The sequence below is a fragment of the Cariama cristata genome, unplaced genomic scaffold (genome assembly GCF_000690535.1).
Source record: "Cariama cristata isolate BGI_N322 unplaced genomic scaffold, ASM69053v1 scaffold4659, whole genome shotgun sequence".
Lineage (NCBI taxonomy): Eukaryota > Metazoa > Chordata > Aves > Cariamiformes > Cariamidae > Cariama > Cariama cristata.
In genome coordinates this window covers 24475-39066 of record NW_009635095.1, presented here as the reverse complement: position 1 = coordinate 39066, position 14592 = coordinate 24475, and the positions used below count along the sequence as shown (strand labels likewise).

Sequence of the window (14592 nt, the reverse complement as noted above, 5' to 3'; positions counted from 1 at the left end):
TAAGATTTAAAAAATTATTTTTTTTTTTTTACTATGAAAACTGTTTTCCAACTGTGACAATTGGTCTGATATTCAAATACCAGACAAAATTTGCCGATATTCAAATATCAGCAAAACAATATTCAAATAGGAAGACATTTTCCTTCAAATGATAAGCAGATCATGTTAAATACTTTAAAATGACTGGCATAGCACTCAATCTTAGATTTTATTTTTTTTTAAATAAAATTAAATTAAATTAAATTTAATGCTTTTCTTTTGTGGTTATAGATTAAAAAGGCACATAAAGAACAAAAATATGACAGTGTCTGTTTAGTCCTAGATGTAGAACTGGAGGAAAGACACCCCAAAGCAGTACAGAATTCTTAAAAAACACTTTTAAAATTAAATTTGTATTTGCCTTTTTATATAGTTTAAAAGTTGTAACAATCCATTAGTCTTTCTCTCAGACAACATTTTTTTTTCTCTCATTTTGGAAAAAAGTAGCTATCTCTCTTTGTTTTCTGAAATGGAGGACATTTTGATAGAAGTCCAGCTTTTTATATTTAAAAACTCTAAGCAATATTTAATATCATCACTGACAAGACAACTCAGTGAGAAATCAGTGCATCTTTCACGTATGTATTATTTAATCATGAAAACAGACACTATGTCCTCAAAGAAGCCTTGGGAAATTTATGCAGATTTTTAAAATAAGATATCAAAATGTCTCATATAGTAAGTATAAGAGGAAACAAAGTGTTTTATTTTGTAATGACCAGATTTTTTGAAGGGGAACTCAATACTTTGGTGACGCATATGCTAAGTTTTTAAAGAATGCTGTAATCAAGTACTAACTTGGGACCAAAAAGGGAAACAGACTTGGATTCATATTAGTTCAGATTTGTACTAGGAAATATGTAACATCCTAGCTGATGTCTGGAAGAAAGCTAAGATTTCAAGATCTCATACAGCACAAATGACAGAATGTCTGAGATTTGATATTTTAATTATTAAAAGCTCCAAGTAGAAGAGAGTTCTAGTCAGCTGTATACTTCATTTGTTTCAAGAATCCCAGTTTCCATTTTACAATGGAAATGGTTATGATCTAATAACGTGCACTTTTGTTAGTAGCATCGTTTTACTGATTGCTACTTAGTGATTAAACATGTTAGATCTTACCTACTTAATATTGGGTATAATGAGGCAAAACACTATATACTAATCAAGGACAATTAAAAGTATTCATCTATGCAATTATGTGCAGCCAGACCAAAGTCTGGTTTTGTCTATGGTCCAAACTTGGTAGACATAAACAGGATCTTAAATCAAAAGCCTTGCATCAGTAGGTAGCTCCATGTGCCAGAAATCTGTGTTCCATCATAACATCAGCCTCTTAACAGAGCACAGCTCAGGCAAACTAATTTCTGACTAAACTGCTTCTGGGTCAACCATCTCATATCCAGCCAGCCAGCACAAAACAAGCAGAATAAACTCTGGTCGGTTTGTAAGAGGTATGCTTTATGCCATTTTAATTAATTTTGGGCATTCCAAACAACTGTCGGAAAAACTGAATTTTACAGATCAAAATGGTTAAATACTTGACTCTTCCTAATAAAAACAATTACATATCAATACTTTGTTCCCAAAACCTCCTTATACAGTCTACAGATGAAAGGGATATTAATATTCCAAAATATATAACAATAGCAAGATAAACTTACTGGTTCTGTAAGTGTGCTGTCCTTTTCTAAAAACTGAACTACACAGTACGCCAGCTACAGTAAAAGAAAAAGATTTTTATTAATGCTCAATGTGAAACTGGACACTCTGAAAGCACTAGCATAAGTGGAGAACACTATTGAATTCAAATAAAAATGCAACAGTTTGTCTGCCAAGTGATTTTTTTGTAAAATTACAGAAAATTTAATACACGATACCAATTTTTCTCAACCTTCCCAAGTCTGTCCTCATCTTCTTCTGGGTTATAATACAGACAACACAGAATTTGATGTTTTCTTTTTAGACCTAGTACTTTGCATTTCAGCACACTTCATCTTTTCAAACGTAGGATTTAAAAATCACAATCTTGTCCTCTAAAGTTAGAGGACTAACATTTTGGTGTCCCATGTTGATTTATTAAGTATTTTCTATGTCATAACCTAAGTTAGTTAAAAATGCATTGAACAGTTGTAAATCTTAGGATTTTCTATATATCAGAACTAATGATAACTATGCATATCAATGTAAAGCTGATGCAAACCAAGGCTGAATTACAGTGTTTAGCAACTTCGGTTCTGAGAATGAGACTTGTCTGTGCCTAAACGGTGAACTATCACATCCTTTTCACTCAACAGGCCAATAGTCCCAAAGTAAATGGGAGAATCACTGCACACCTCATGAACTGTTTGACCATTTTTCTAATGTCTCACCACTCATGAAGATCAGCTGATGAGCCCAAGTCCTTTCCTGTTTTTAATGACTGCTACCAAGAATGTCCCTAGATAATCTGAGGAATGTACAAAGATTATTACACCTAGTGTTCTCCACTATTCTAAAGTAAATTTGAATTGAATATAGAAATTAGCTTTCTTCATGTGTATCTGGATTTGGCAGCCAATCCTTCTGAATATCTGCCACTGTTTCGATGTAAATTTTTGTGGTTTTACTCTGCTGTTTCACACACTAAGCTCACTTGAAGTGCTTTCCCATTTCATTCAGTAGGACATGTGAGAGAGGCATCCCTATGCCACTATCTCCTTTTTACTGACAGTAATGAGGAATGCAAATCTGAAGGTTTTGGAGAATTAGTTTGTGAATTAACAGGAACAGATAAAGACCAATCCATCTCAGGTAGGGAGAAGAAAAGGTGGCAATCAGATGTCTGCACTAGTTGAGATTATAAGAAAGGTGTGATTGGTTGCACCTCAACAGGTTATGTTCATAGCATTAGGGGAAAAAAAAAATATTTTGAAATAGGAGCCACTCTAGTCTACTACTTCAACAGGAACTGATGTGAGTCCCAGTAGGCAAGATCCAAAACAAATGCTTATAAGCATTTCTAATTGCTAGAGAATTGCAATTACACAAATGTTGTTCTTAAAAATACAAGTTGTAATTTTATTTGAAGAAATGGTACTTAAAACTTGGAGTACTTGAACTTACATAGAAAGTGCTGAACTTTCAAATTAAAAAAACAAAGCTGTGTAACAACCTCTCACGTAGAAAAAAAAGCGTATCACAGTAATACTGTGTTTTCTCTAACTCTATATGATTTCCCACTCCTCTAGGAATTCTGAATGGAAATAAGCTCAGCACAGAAAAGATACAGCTGATAAAAGATACAGGCTTAAAAGCATGATACAAGTCAGATGCCCTCTTTTTTTCTCTCTGTACTTCTAAAAAGATCAATTGAATTCAATAATTATGTCCTAATAAACGCCCAGATCCCTTCAAAACATCAATAGTTGTGAGAAACGGAATTCAGCTGAAATTCTCCATGTAGTTTAGAAAAAACTTTTTGTAAGTGACATTCATTAAAACCGTACTTTTCCGCAGTTTTTATATGTTGCAACATTACAGAAAAGAACAAGATAAACAAAAAATCTTCTGTGTGACTAAATACCAAGCACTCTCACATTAACCAACTACTTCATGCATTTCATCTATAAACACTACAGTGCTTTTAAAAAAAGGTATTTATTTATACATACACTCACTTCCCCCCCTCCCCTCCAACAAGCAAAGCATTATAGGTACATACATTAAGTAATTTCCCCAAGGCTAGTTAGCAGGGAAGGGTTGGAGCTTAGAAGAGAATCTACATCAGAATCACTGGAGTCCCCCTGACCTTGCTAAGCAAACTTACTTTAACATTACTATGAAAAGTGCCAAACAAAACTTGCCTGTGGATGGTAGACACTGAGTGACTTCACTTTGTGCAATGGTAACAAAACCTTCAATAGGAATATTTTGTGCTCTTCTTTTAATGGTAAGGCAAATCCATTAATTATGCTGCCAGGGCAAGAAATTTAAAAATAAAAATCAGTAATCATACAAAATCTGCACTACTGTACAGGATATACCAAAATCCTTGTTTTCAGCACCTCCCCCCCCCGCCCCCGGAGAACATGACACAACAGAAAAATTTACAAAGTAAGCATGCACCAGAGACTACTTAATTTTTGATCCAGTTCTCTAATTACAAATTAATAGAACAGTCAAATCAATCTCTGCCCATCCCTCACCCAAATCTTTCACAGGTCCCAAATTCTTCTTCCAAGCAACTTATATGACTATAACTATACTTCAGATTTCAGCTTTCACTATGAACTATTTGCTATCACCAAAGCTTTGAATACGTTTCTCCCAGCTTCTTCATGGAATGAAAGAATAAACAAGAGACTGGATGTCGAAGAGACCACCCCAGGACAGCAAACAAGTCAAAACATGACTTCTACTAAAATATTACTATTTCTGCAAGACCCTATGTATAACCAAACAGCATCTCAACACATGACATCCAAGTTATAGGTGAGTGCAGACGTGGCTCAATGGCACCTTTACCTAAAAACACAGTACTAGAACAGTGTTTTGTGTTTATTCACTTTACTAGCATTAACATCAGTTAAAACATCCAGAATCTTATTACCAATTTACCATTTTAAATCCGGTTTTACTCATTCTAATGCTTTTCACTAACAAGGACAGAAATCACTCAGGTAAAAGGCACCTGCCAAATTTGTCTTAAAAAAACCCCCGAACACACACACACACACACACAAGAGTTCAGTTACATATATTTCAGATCTCAGAAATCAGATCATGTCCCAGAATTAAAGCTTACTAAATAACACTTGCTCACCCTTGCTGCGCATGCTTAAAATAATTTTCACTAGTAATGACTGCATAACTATTTTGAAGATACCAGGTTATTCCTCCTGAAGTCTCTCAGTGCATAATATAAAAACCTCATTTCTACATTAACATTTCTACAGTGTTCTTGCCACAACTTCCACATACTTGACAAATATACATTAACTTAATTAAAAAGAAAAAGTTTCTCCAAGATGTTTTAAGGGATGTTAACCACAAAGAGGAGCAGAATTGTAGGGCAAGTTTGGCCTCGATTGAGTGTGAAGAAATTTTGCAATCCTGTGAAGAGATGATTGTCAGAAAAAACATAACCACATTAGTAGTTCCTACTGGAAAAGTTCATTTGTCCAGAATTATATATCACTTAGCAAAGGAAAAGATGAATTCCAGTACTTCAGCATGAAATTCCATTCCTCTGTACTCCTCACAAGTCAGGAACCCATCTAAAAACTGTTACTCATAAGAAGCTCTATCTCAACAACACGCTGTGTGTGAAACTCCTTAATGATCTGGGAGAATAACCAATACAGAACAGTTACAGCTCTGAAGCTTCATTTAGCTACTAGAAATTTTGATTTGGAAGCCTGATGGGGGAGTGGGGGGACCCAAACTACAAAAACTACCTTAACTTTTAAATTCGTAACACTTAAAGCTAACCTAACAAAACCAAGAATGAAAAAGCTGGTGACTTAAGTAACGGTTTTGAAGACTTAGCTCCATATTCTAGTATGTAAATTTTAGACAGTCTTCAGTATATCCTGATGAGTATTATTTGATTAACAGTATGTTGAAGTAATGATGGATATGTAACTCCTTTAATCACTGAATATTTCACTGAAAATTAAAGAACTATTCTGGGCAGACATGTAGACCTAGAAAATTTTAAAATGCCTTTCCAATTTCAACAGCTTTCTGGGCTGCATTAGGAACAGCATTGCTAGCAGGTTGAGGGAGGTGATCCTTCACCTCTGCTTAGTCCTGGTGAGACACAATCTGGAAGTGCTGGGTCCAGTTCTGGGCTCCCCAGGACAAGAAGGATGTAAACATACTAGAGGGAGTCCAGCAAAGTGCCGTGAAAATAATGAAGGGGTTGGAGCATCTGACATACAAAGAAAGGCTGAGAAAGCTGTTTAGCCTGGAGAAGAGAAAGCTCAGGGGGATCTTACCCATGCATACAAATACCTGAAGAGGTAGTGTGAAGAAGACAAGAGTCAGACTCTTCTCAGCAGTGCCCAGTGAAAGGGCAAGAGGCACTGGCCACAAATTGAAACACAAGAAATTTCTTTCAAGCATAAGAAAAAACCCTTTTATTGTGAGTGTGGTCAAACATGGGAACCTGCTGCCTAAAGAGCTTGCGGGGTCTCCACCCTTGGGAGATATCCAAAGCCCAACCAGACACAACTGAAGTTTGCAAAATAATGGAATTAAGAAGGTTTCAGAAGTTTCATAACCTATGCTTCCTTTGTTTACTCGCTATGCATTTAGTGATGTTAGAAGAATTTTTGAATAAATTTCAACTCATTACATGTTATTTATAATTGCTTTACAACTATTATTAACTACAAGGATCCTAAGCTAGAAAATAAGACTCTTAAACCTTACTTTTAAAAATTGTGCCATCCCAAAACGCTGCCACAAGGTTCAAGTTTTTGCTGTGTTTCCACAATCTTACACAAAATTTATTCCCTTTGTTACAGCTTTGACACAATATGAAGCTATTTTAATCTTGTCTCAAAGCAATCTGCAATCCCCAACGTCAGTCTACTCTGAATACCAAGTGAGTTTAATTAAAACAAAACCTACAACTTACCTTCCCAATATTTCCAGTAATTCTGCTATGCCATTGTGATGTTCTGTTTCATAAATAAACCTAAATAAATGAAAAGCTTTACTCAGTTACTGCTGAAGAGATACACAAATCTACCATCAAGATCCCCATCTAACATTACAGGTAGCCTTGACCTCCCAGGTTTTAGTCACCCAGTAAAAGAAAACAGAAATACATACTGGAAAAGAAACTTTGTGGAAACACAAATCAACAGCACATCAAGCTGCTTTCAGCCTTCACACTTGCTTGCTCTTTTCTCCCACGTTTAACAAAGCAGCATGCACTCGAGCTTTTTCCAGTACTCAGATTCTATGCCATTTTATTAAAGCAAAACTGAACACAACAAACAATGCTTTAAGTATTAATGCAAGAGCATCTGGCATAATTAAATGCCATGAGTCAACCTTCTATAGCACATGCATGCACAAGGTGTTCAAACAGTTACTGCTTAAGGACCTAAAAAGCTCTCTGGCATTACAGACTTCTGTGCATGCAAAAGGCTCTGTAATAAATGGAGGAAGTAAAATTTTCCTGAATTTTCTTTTGATAGAGCACTGTAATTTACTGGACAATCACCTTTCCACCCTTCTTCCCAATCGCGTGAGTGTAAATTTATGGAGAAAGTTCTATGTAAAACTTCAGGTATTTTGCAAATAGTTATGAAAATTTACACTTGAGAAAAAAATAAATTCACTCATTAAAAAGTATTTTTTATCTGAAAATTTGTCATAGACTGACACATTAACAGCTACTTTTAATCCAGAATGTTTGACGTGACTGTCTTTTCTCCTTAAAGACCCTTTCCACATAATTCAGGACAACAATTCCAAGCAAAACTAAACACAATGATACGAAAAGCTTTGGATTGAATTAACAGGAACATAAAGGTTTAATAATCTTAAAAAATATATTTCCCATTAGAAAAAAAAATAAGATTAATGCACTATCGGGACTGAATTCCTGTAATTCTGGTCAGTGACTAGAAGACAAATACAAACCACACATTTCTTAGGTAAGCATAGTAACAAATTGATGACTTACAGGTGAAAGTATAAGAAAAGGAAGTATTTTGAAAAATTCTACCATACTTTAAGAGCTTATCATGCATAATCGACTAATTCAAGACAAAAGTTGAAACAACTTTCCTCTCTGGTGCTCATATCCCAGAACACTAGTTTACGTTTAGATGCAAAATTTTTAAACTTCTAGCTCCTAAATATTATACAACCAAGTGAGGTTTTCTGTTTAATTTTCCCTCCCTACAACTTGGTAGAAAAATGTAGTCTCAACAGTGCAAATTATATAACCTCCCATGTACATTTCCAATTGAAAATATGTTTTTATACAAACTATTAAAGAGTTGACATAATAATCAGAACATTTTTTAGTCTTTCAAAAGCCTTGCACCAAAACTATCAGTGTTTGAAGACTTTGCTTCCATTATCCCTGAAAGTGAATTGCAAGAAGTGGCAAATAAAAATGCTGTTCAGAAGTGCATTATAATACGCTGTGATGCCATTGTACTATCTGGTTCAGATATTTTACAAAATTATGCATTTTGGAATTAATTTAATAAAATCTATGAGTGAGGAAAAAAATGTACATCTTTGAAAGATACACCTGTACTTTTTCCTTAGGACACACTGGCTCTTGACACGTCCAGTCAAGAGCAGTTGTCTGCAACACAGTGATGCCTTACTAAATAAAGTAGCCCCTCTGTATTTCTTCTAAAGGCTTACTTGTTACTATAGACAGGGAAGATAAACTCCCTCTACAGCTGGTACTGCTGGGTGATATTCATGTGACGGCACAGAGTATGTGGTAGTTTTTTGCTATTTTCTTAAAGAGGTAGCATCAAACACTCATTTGGGGATGAAAACAACAGCAGTAGAGAAAAAGGAAAGCATGACAGGAGGAGTGTGAAATGGATACACAACATACTTGTAGAAAAGAGAAGCGTACCAAAACTAAAAGACTAAGAAAAAGGCTCCATAGTCTTGCATTCGCACTTGATATAATGGTAGTAAAAACACACTTCTAAAGATCTTTAGTAATACAGTGGATCAATTTTTCATCTTTGCTTTTTTTGTATTGGGGATAGTACAACAGTTCATTCTATAGCAATTAAAAAAGTATTTCAGAAGCCCTGAATGGTATGTATCTCCGTTCTAAGGAAAGAAAAAGCACTAAGTATGTTTCTTCAGGCAAATTCCAGATCTCTGAGTCATTAGATGTGAGCCCAACTTCTGCATTACAAAGAACTACATTTTACCTAGGCACTACTGTAATACAAATACTCCTACCCAGTAAGAAAAAAAGCCTCTCAGATAAAGATACCAAACCACCCATTGGATCACATATGAACTCAAATCTCAGCTGCCAAATTTATGCTGTGTGCAAGACTACAATCTCCCAGACTGGTATTAATTATCATTAGATGTAGCAACATTGGGTATAAACCTACTAAGAATTTTAAAAATTGCTAGTGCTGTCTTGGAGCATTTTTTGTTGTATACCTGACCACATGCACCACAATACAAAGATACTGACATACCTATAAAATATATTATTAATTTGTTTCCGGATGTAAGCTCTTAGGCCTAAGAATTTCCCATATATTCTGTGAAGAGTTGTTTTAAGAAAATCTCTTTCACGAGGATCTTCACTGTCAAAGAGCTCTAAAAGCTGCAAAGAGGGAAAAGAAGAGATGCACTTTACTTGAATCTAACGTACTGTAAAAATAATTTAGCACTTGAAGTTAAAAATTGTTTTTTTACCTCACCTGTAATACAAATTTCTGATCAATATATTTCTTAGCTATATTAGGTTGAAAATCTGGAGATTCTAAAAATCTTAAGAAAAATTCATAAACAAGCTGAAAAAAAAACAACAAAAAATAGTATTAGTCTTTAAAACAAGGAACCATTTTATAAGCAGCACATTACCAACATTTCTAATTAGTTGCTCAGAACTCCACTATGTTTTTATTTATATACCACATAGTAAAAGCTTTGCTTTTGGTCTCCTGACAAAGTACAAGAACTTAAGGTTCTTTAAACTGCATTGAAATTCTGCTGAGCTCCATCGCTAGATTTTATTCAAATGATATACAGCAATCTAATATTCATCGTGCCCAGAAGTACGTGTTTTGAAAACCCTCTGTTCTCCTCTGTTTGTCACAGTACCTCTGAAAGCTAGAGCTGTGCCAGAGTCAGATCAAAGCATTCATAGTGACAAACCAAAGCTCATTTAAAATCACAGCAGCTACATCTGTACCACAAGAAATGAGCCTTTAACCTACAACATACTAACTGAAATTTTTAAAAAAATATTATCAGTTTAAACTCAAGAAATGTATTTTAAATAATGCAGAGAAATGTAATTGACTTGAGATAAACACATAACCTAAACAATTTTGAGTCAATAAACAATGACTTTAATGTCAAAATTGTTAGACTATGACATTCTAGTCTTCATTGAATACCTGTAGATGAGGCCATGCAGCTTCTAAGGTTGGTTCATCTTCCTCTGGATCAAATTCTGCTCCCGTTGGATTGGAAGATGGTGGTAATGTTCGAAACATATTAACTGCAAACTGAAATCACATGTGCCTTTAAGAACTTTGAAACAAATGAATGATTAAAAAAAGCCTTCAAAGATGGTTTTGACTGAGAATTCTTTACATGATCTATTTTAATATTTGCAAAAATACAAGCTATATAACCCAGTAGTTTAAACAATGAAGTACATTCATACTTTAAAGATTTGTAACTCGGAGAACACTTTTCCACACAGTACTCTTTAAAGCACAAACCAACTGTCAGGATGTGTTTTATGAGGATATTGCTCTGACCTCTTTACACACACACATTTTAAAAGCCCAAGCAAATGTATATAAAATGTTTACACAAACATTTTTTTTTAGATATACACTTTACAAGGCCTTACAACAACCTGCAAAAGTGAAAGTCAGAAGCAGAAATGCAAAACAAAGATTACCCACAACTGTTCTTCTCTGTAAAATATTACCAGTTTCATTTCACACCATGGGCATACACACATGGAAACACTTCAAACCAGACTCCTCCCTGCCCCCATAGTGGTATATTTTGCTTACATCATGCCCATCTACCTGACATCACCAGTGCACTGAGTGGGGAGAAACGCACATCCTAATCCTTTAACCTTTCACTTCAAAATGATCCTTTGAGACAAATGCCTCCGTTTCTCAACAGCTTGAACACATTGCAGAAATGATGAAAAGATGGCCAAAATGAAAACATAGTGGTGTACTGTCCTAACCCTCCGTAACAATTGAGTGTATTACACTCCATAAAGAAATTCTCAAGTCTGTTCATTCTTACAACAGTGAAATAAATTCTGCTTTCAAATACAGAGATCGTTTCGTGCTTTACAAAAATACTACAATATTTTGAAGTCAATTTTGGTAAACATTTCCTCGCAATGAGAATGGTGGCTATGCTGAATGGAGAGCTACATCCTGCACAAAACTAATTTATCAAATCACCTGCAGCTGGCTGCACAGAGCTTCAGCATAAGGCATATATACACTTTGTCCTAAATATGTACCGCAAGTACTGGGAAGAGTTAACCTATACATTGTTATGAATATTCTATTGCTGGAACAGATTGGAAGTGTCTTTTTGCCACTATTTAAGGGAAAAATCTGAGAATACATTTCTTAAGTCTGGCAAAGTAAGACACAACAGAGTAAAGAAGCTGACTTGCCAGGAAAAAGAAAATTCTTTGCAAAAGGCTGTATCACCAGGAGCAGCAGAAACATTCACAGAGCCTTTTCAAGAAAACCAACACTTGGCTCAGCAAACATGTCACTACAGGGCAGCTCCAGGACCAGCCAGAAAAAAAAAAAAAAAAAAAAAATTATCCACTGGAACTTGCACTGAACTGAATGTCTTATTTGAGGATGCAAAAGAACATTCTACTTATTTCATCAGCTGAAAGGTTCCTATACTTTCAACTAGTGTACATATGCAGCTCAATTTAAGGGAAAAATCCTAAACCCTGTAAGTTTCAGTTTACTTACAATGTAGCTATTCAGAACACAAGGCCTACTCCATTATCACATTTAAAGTCTATTCTCTATGCCCCAATTTCAGTCTCTATTATGTTCAAATTCCATTGCAGATAATAATCACAGGTGCCATACACACACTTTTATTCTTTTCTCAGGTTTTACTGAGGCTTTTTGTTTGTGTTTTTTGTTTGGTTCGTTTGGGTTTTTTTTGGGTTTTGGGTTTTGTTTGTTTTTTTTTTTTTCTCCCTTGTAGGTTTTGTGTGTGTGTTTTTTTTTTTTTTTAAATAGTATCAAAGCTTTCTTGCTGATCATTTGAATATTACTCAAAATCTCTGAAAGATTAAGCTGTCTTAGTTTAATGACGTTACTTTGCAGAGGAATGCATTCTACCTATCTTTGGTGGGATTCTAGGAAAAGCAACAGAATATCGTTTCCCTCTTCACATTCTGACTTCTCATTAACACCTCCATTCACAGTTTAAAATACTGCTCCGAATAACCTATTAACTGGCAGGGCTAAGGAGCACACCTATGTGCTGTCCTGCCATCTCACATCTGACAGATGGCAGAGCAGACAGTGGGAGGCAGTATCAAACTGCATCAGCTAAATCTGCAAGTCCTACATCATATTCCCACGAAGGAAAAGTCATCCTGATACTCTCTTTTTCTTCAGAATATTCCTTTATTTCAGCAACTGAGATGCAGGTCTGACACAGACCGAGACTGGCCTATCGGATTAATTACTATTTCAGAGAATTAAAAGTAGAGTTAAAATATCTTTATGTTCCCCTTTTTAAAGGCATGGACAACAAGCAAGTAACAACCTCCAGCCTTTCTAAAAAAAAAAACAAACAACAAAACCAAGCCTACAAAAAAAACCCAAAAACACCACAGTGAAAATTTACAAGAATCAATAGTCTTCCAAGAAAACAAACTCAGGAAGACTAGGCTTGAAATTTGAAATCTGCTTAGGTTGTTAAGCAAATGGAAGAATAATCAGCCTTTTCTAGATGAGAAAATCTCAGGCTCTCACTATAAAGAAGAAAAGCCAGGTCACATAAGGTGTTACGTACAATCTTTTATAGTTTTTTTTTGACAATATCAAATGGAAAGAGTCAAAACCCCAAATCAGAATAATCTTTTCCAAGGGGAATGGAACCAATGAAGCCTGATTTGTGTTTTATATCTTTGATCAACAGAATACAAAACTGCCCAAATGAAGGTGTAGCACCTTTCAGTGAAGGCACAAACCTGAAACTCTCCTGTCTACCACACCACTGAAATTTAGAGAAATTTACAATGAATTATTATCAGCAAGACCTTTACCTTTCTGTCAAATGGCTGATCTTTTTCCTAACTTCTCAGCCTTTTGACCAGGCAAGAAACAAGCTGCAAAGCCTAATTTCCTCTAAGGCCAGTTTCCCACAGAAGTACTCAGTAAACATAGCATAACTTAAACACATCTCCTCCCCAGCTCCCCGACCCCCCAGTAAGACCCCACAAGCCTCCCCAAATTTATGAAATTTGAGTCTTTCTGAAAACTGGGCTAGCGTGCCAAGATTCTCTCTGTGCTTTTAGCACTGACAATACCTGTCTCCAAAGCACGTAACTTAGGAGGATGGGAGGACAAAAAAGGAAAAGCAAACAACCTGCATTTTTACCACTTCACAGATATGTCTGCTGTAATGGTAGTTACGCACATTGTTTTTCTGGTGGCCCATTTTGTGTAACACTGGAGAGTATTTTGAAGCAAGAGTAAAAAAATCAAAACAAAAAACCCCATACCTGCAAAACCCCAAAATGAAAAAACCCCACCCAACCTCCTATAGGTTTAACTGAGTTTGTAGTTTAGTTTTCATAACGCATGAAAAGTTGCAGTGAAAACTGTTTCAGTTGCTGAATAAAATTAGATCTGTTCCTCTATATTATCAAATTTCAGAAGTATTATTAGTCTACGTGCTTCACAAAAACATTAATTTACCATCCACAAGTACTTCATCATTATTATAGTCACCAAGGAAATTAGTCTGGGAGCTACAGAAATAAGTAAGCCATATTTATACATGTTTTTGATCTACTTCTTTCTCAGAACTCTAGAACCCTGGACTTCCACATCCAGTACTACCCTAGCCTCCTCAACACCCTCTGGCTGACTAGCTGGGGAAGTGAATATTCACATTGATGTTCACTTTCATAGTCCCTCTTAAAACAGATACAATCCAGATATTGCTTATCCTTCCCTGAGGTGGAAAGCGGTATTAATTTGGGTCTGTATTCTACAGAGCTAGCAGTGCTCACAAACTTTTACAAAACTAATATCCTAAGTGTCTGTGCTTCTGACAAACTAGTGCACAAGAGAACACTCTCATAAAGCATACGTTATTTTCTAAATAAGAATCTGTAACAGATGCTTTTCACCAAAACCCCTAAATTTATCATTTACGTTTAACAAGATTTATTCAGACGTTTGCCTACATGTCTTATAATTGAGACACGATAAGTTCCTGCTCTGTGGCTAATCAATCCAATCCTCCTATATTATATTTGAGAAATGGAACTTGTTATACAAGTGTCTAATAAAATAAACACATTTCCTTTCCCATCACATCCTTGCTTAGAAATGTAGAAAGAATTTGAAGGGTATGTCAGCTGGCTCTTTGAGGAAGAAAGGGAAGAAACTCTTGCATCCTCTCTGGAGAATAACACTAAATCCATTTTAGACTTAATTTCTCTCATATATTTTCAAAAGGGGACCTATGCTTAACATAAATATTGAACTAAGCCACTACATGAATAGTGTAGCTTAAAGACAAGACCTTACTATAAATTAGCCCAGGACACTGGCGGGGGGGGGG

The 14592-nt window shown here is 35.4% G+C and overlaps 1 protein-coding gene across 1 annotated transcript in view; it reads right to left on the bottom strand.

Moving 5' to 3' along the window:
- PPP2R5C (protein phosphatase 2, regulatory subunit B', gamma) overlaps nt 1–14592 on the bottom strand; it is a 52941-nt gene that overhangs the window by 14142 nt on the left and 24207 nt on the right. The window contains exons 3-8 of the mRNA XM_009707391.1: nt 10167–10277; nt 9465–9557; nt 9237–9367; nt 6665–6724; nt 3885–3993; nt 1704–1757 (exon numbers count right to left, since the gene is read on the bottom strand). Of these exons, the coding sequence (XP_009705693.1) occupies nt 1704–1757; nt 3885–3993; nt 6665–6724; nt 9237–9367; nt 9465–9557; nt 10167–10277 (558 nt within the window). The remainder of the gene's footprint in view (nt 1–1703; nt 1758–3884; nt 3994–6664; nt 6725–9236; nt 9368–9464; nt 9558–10166; nt 10278–14592) is intronic.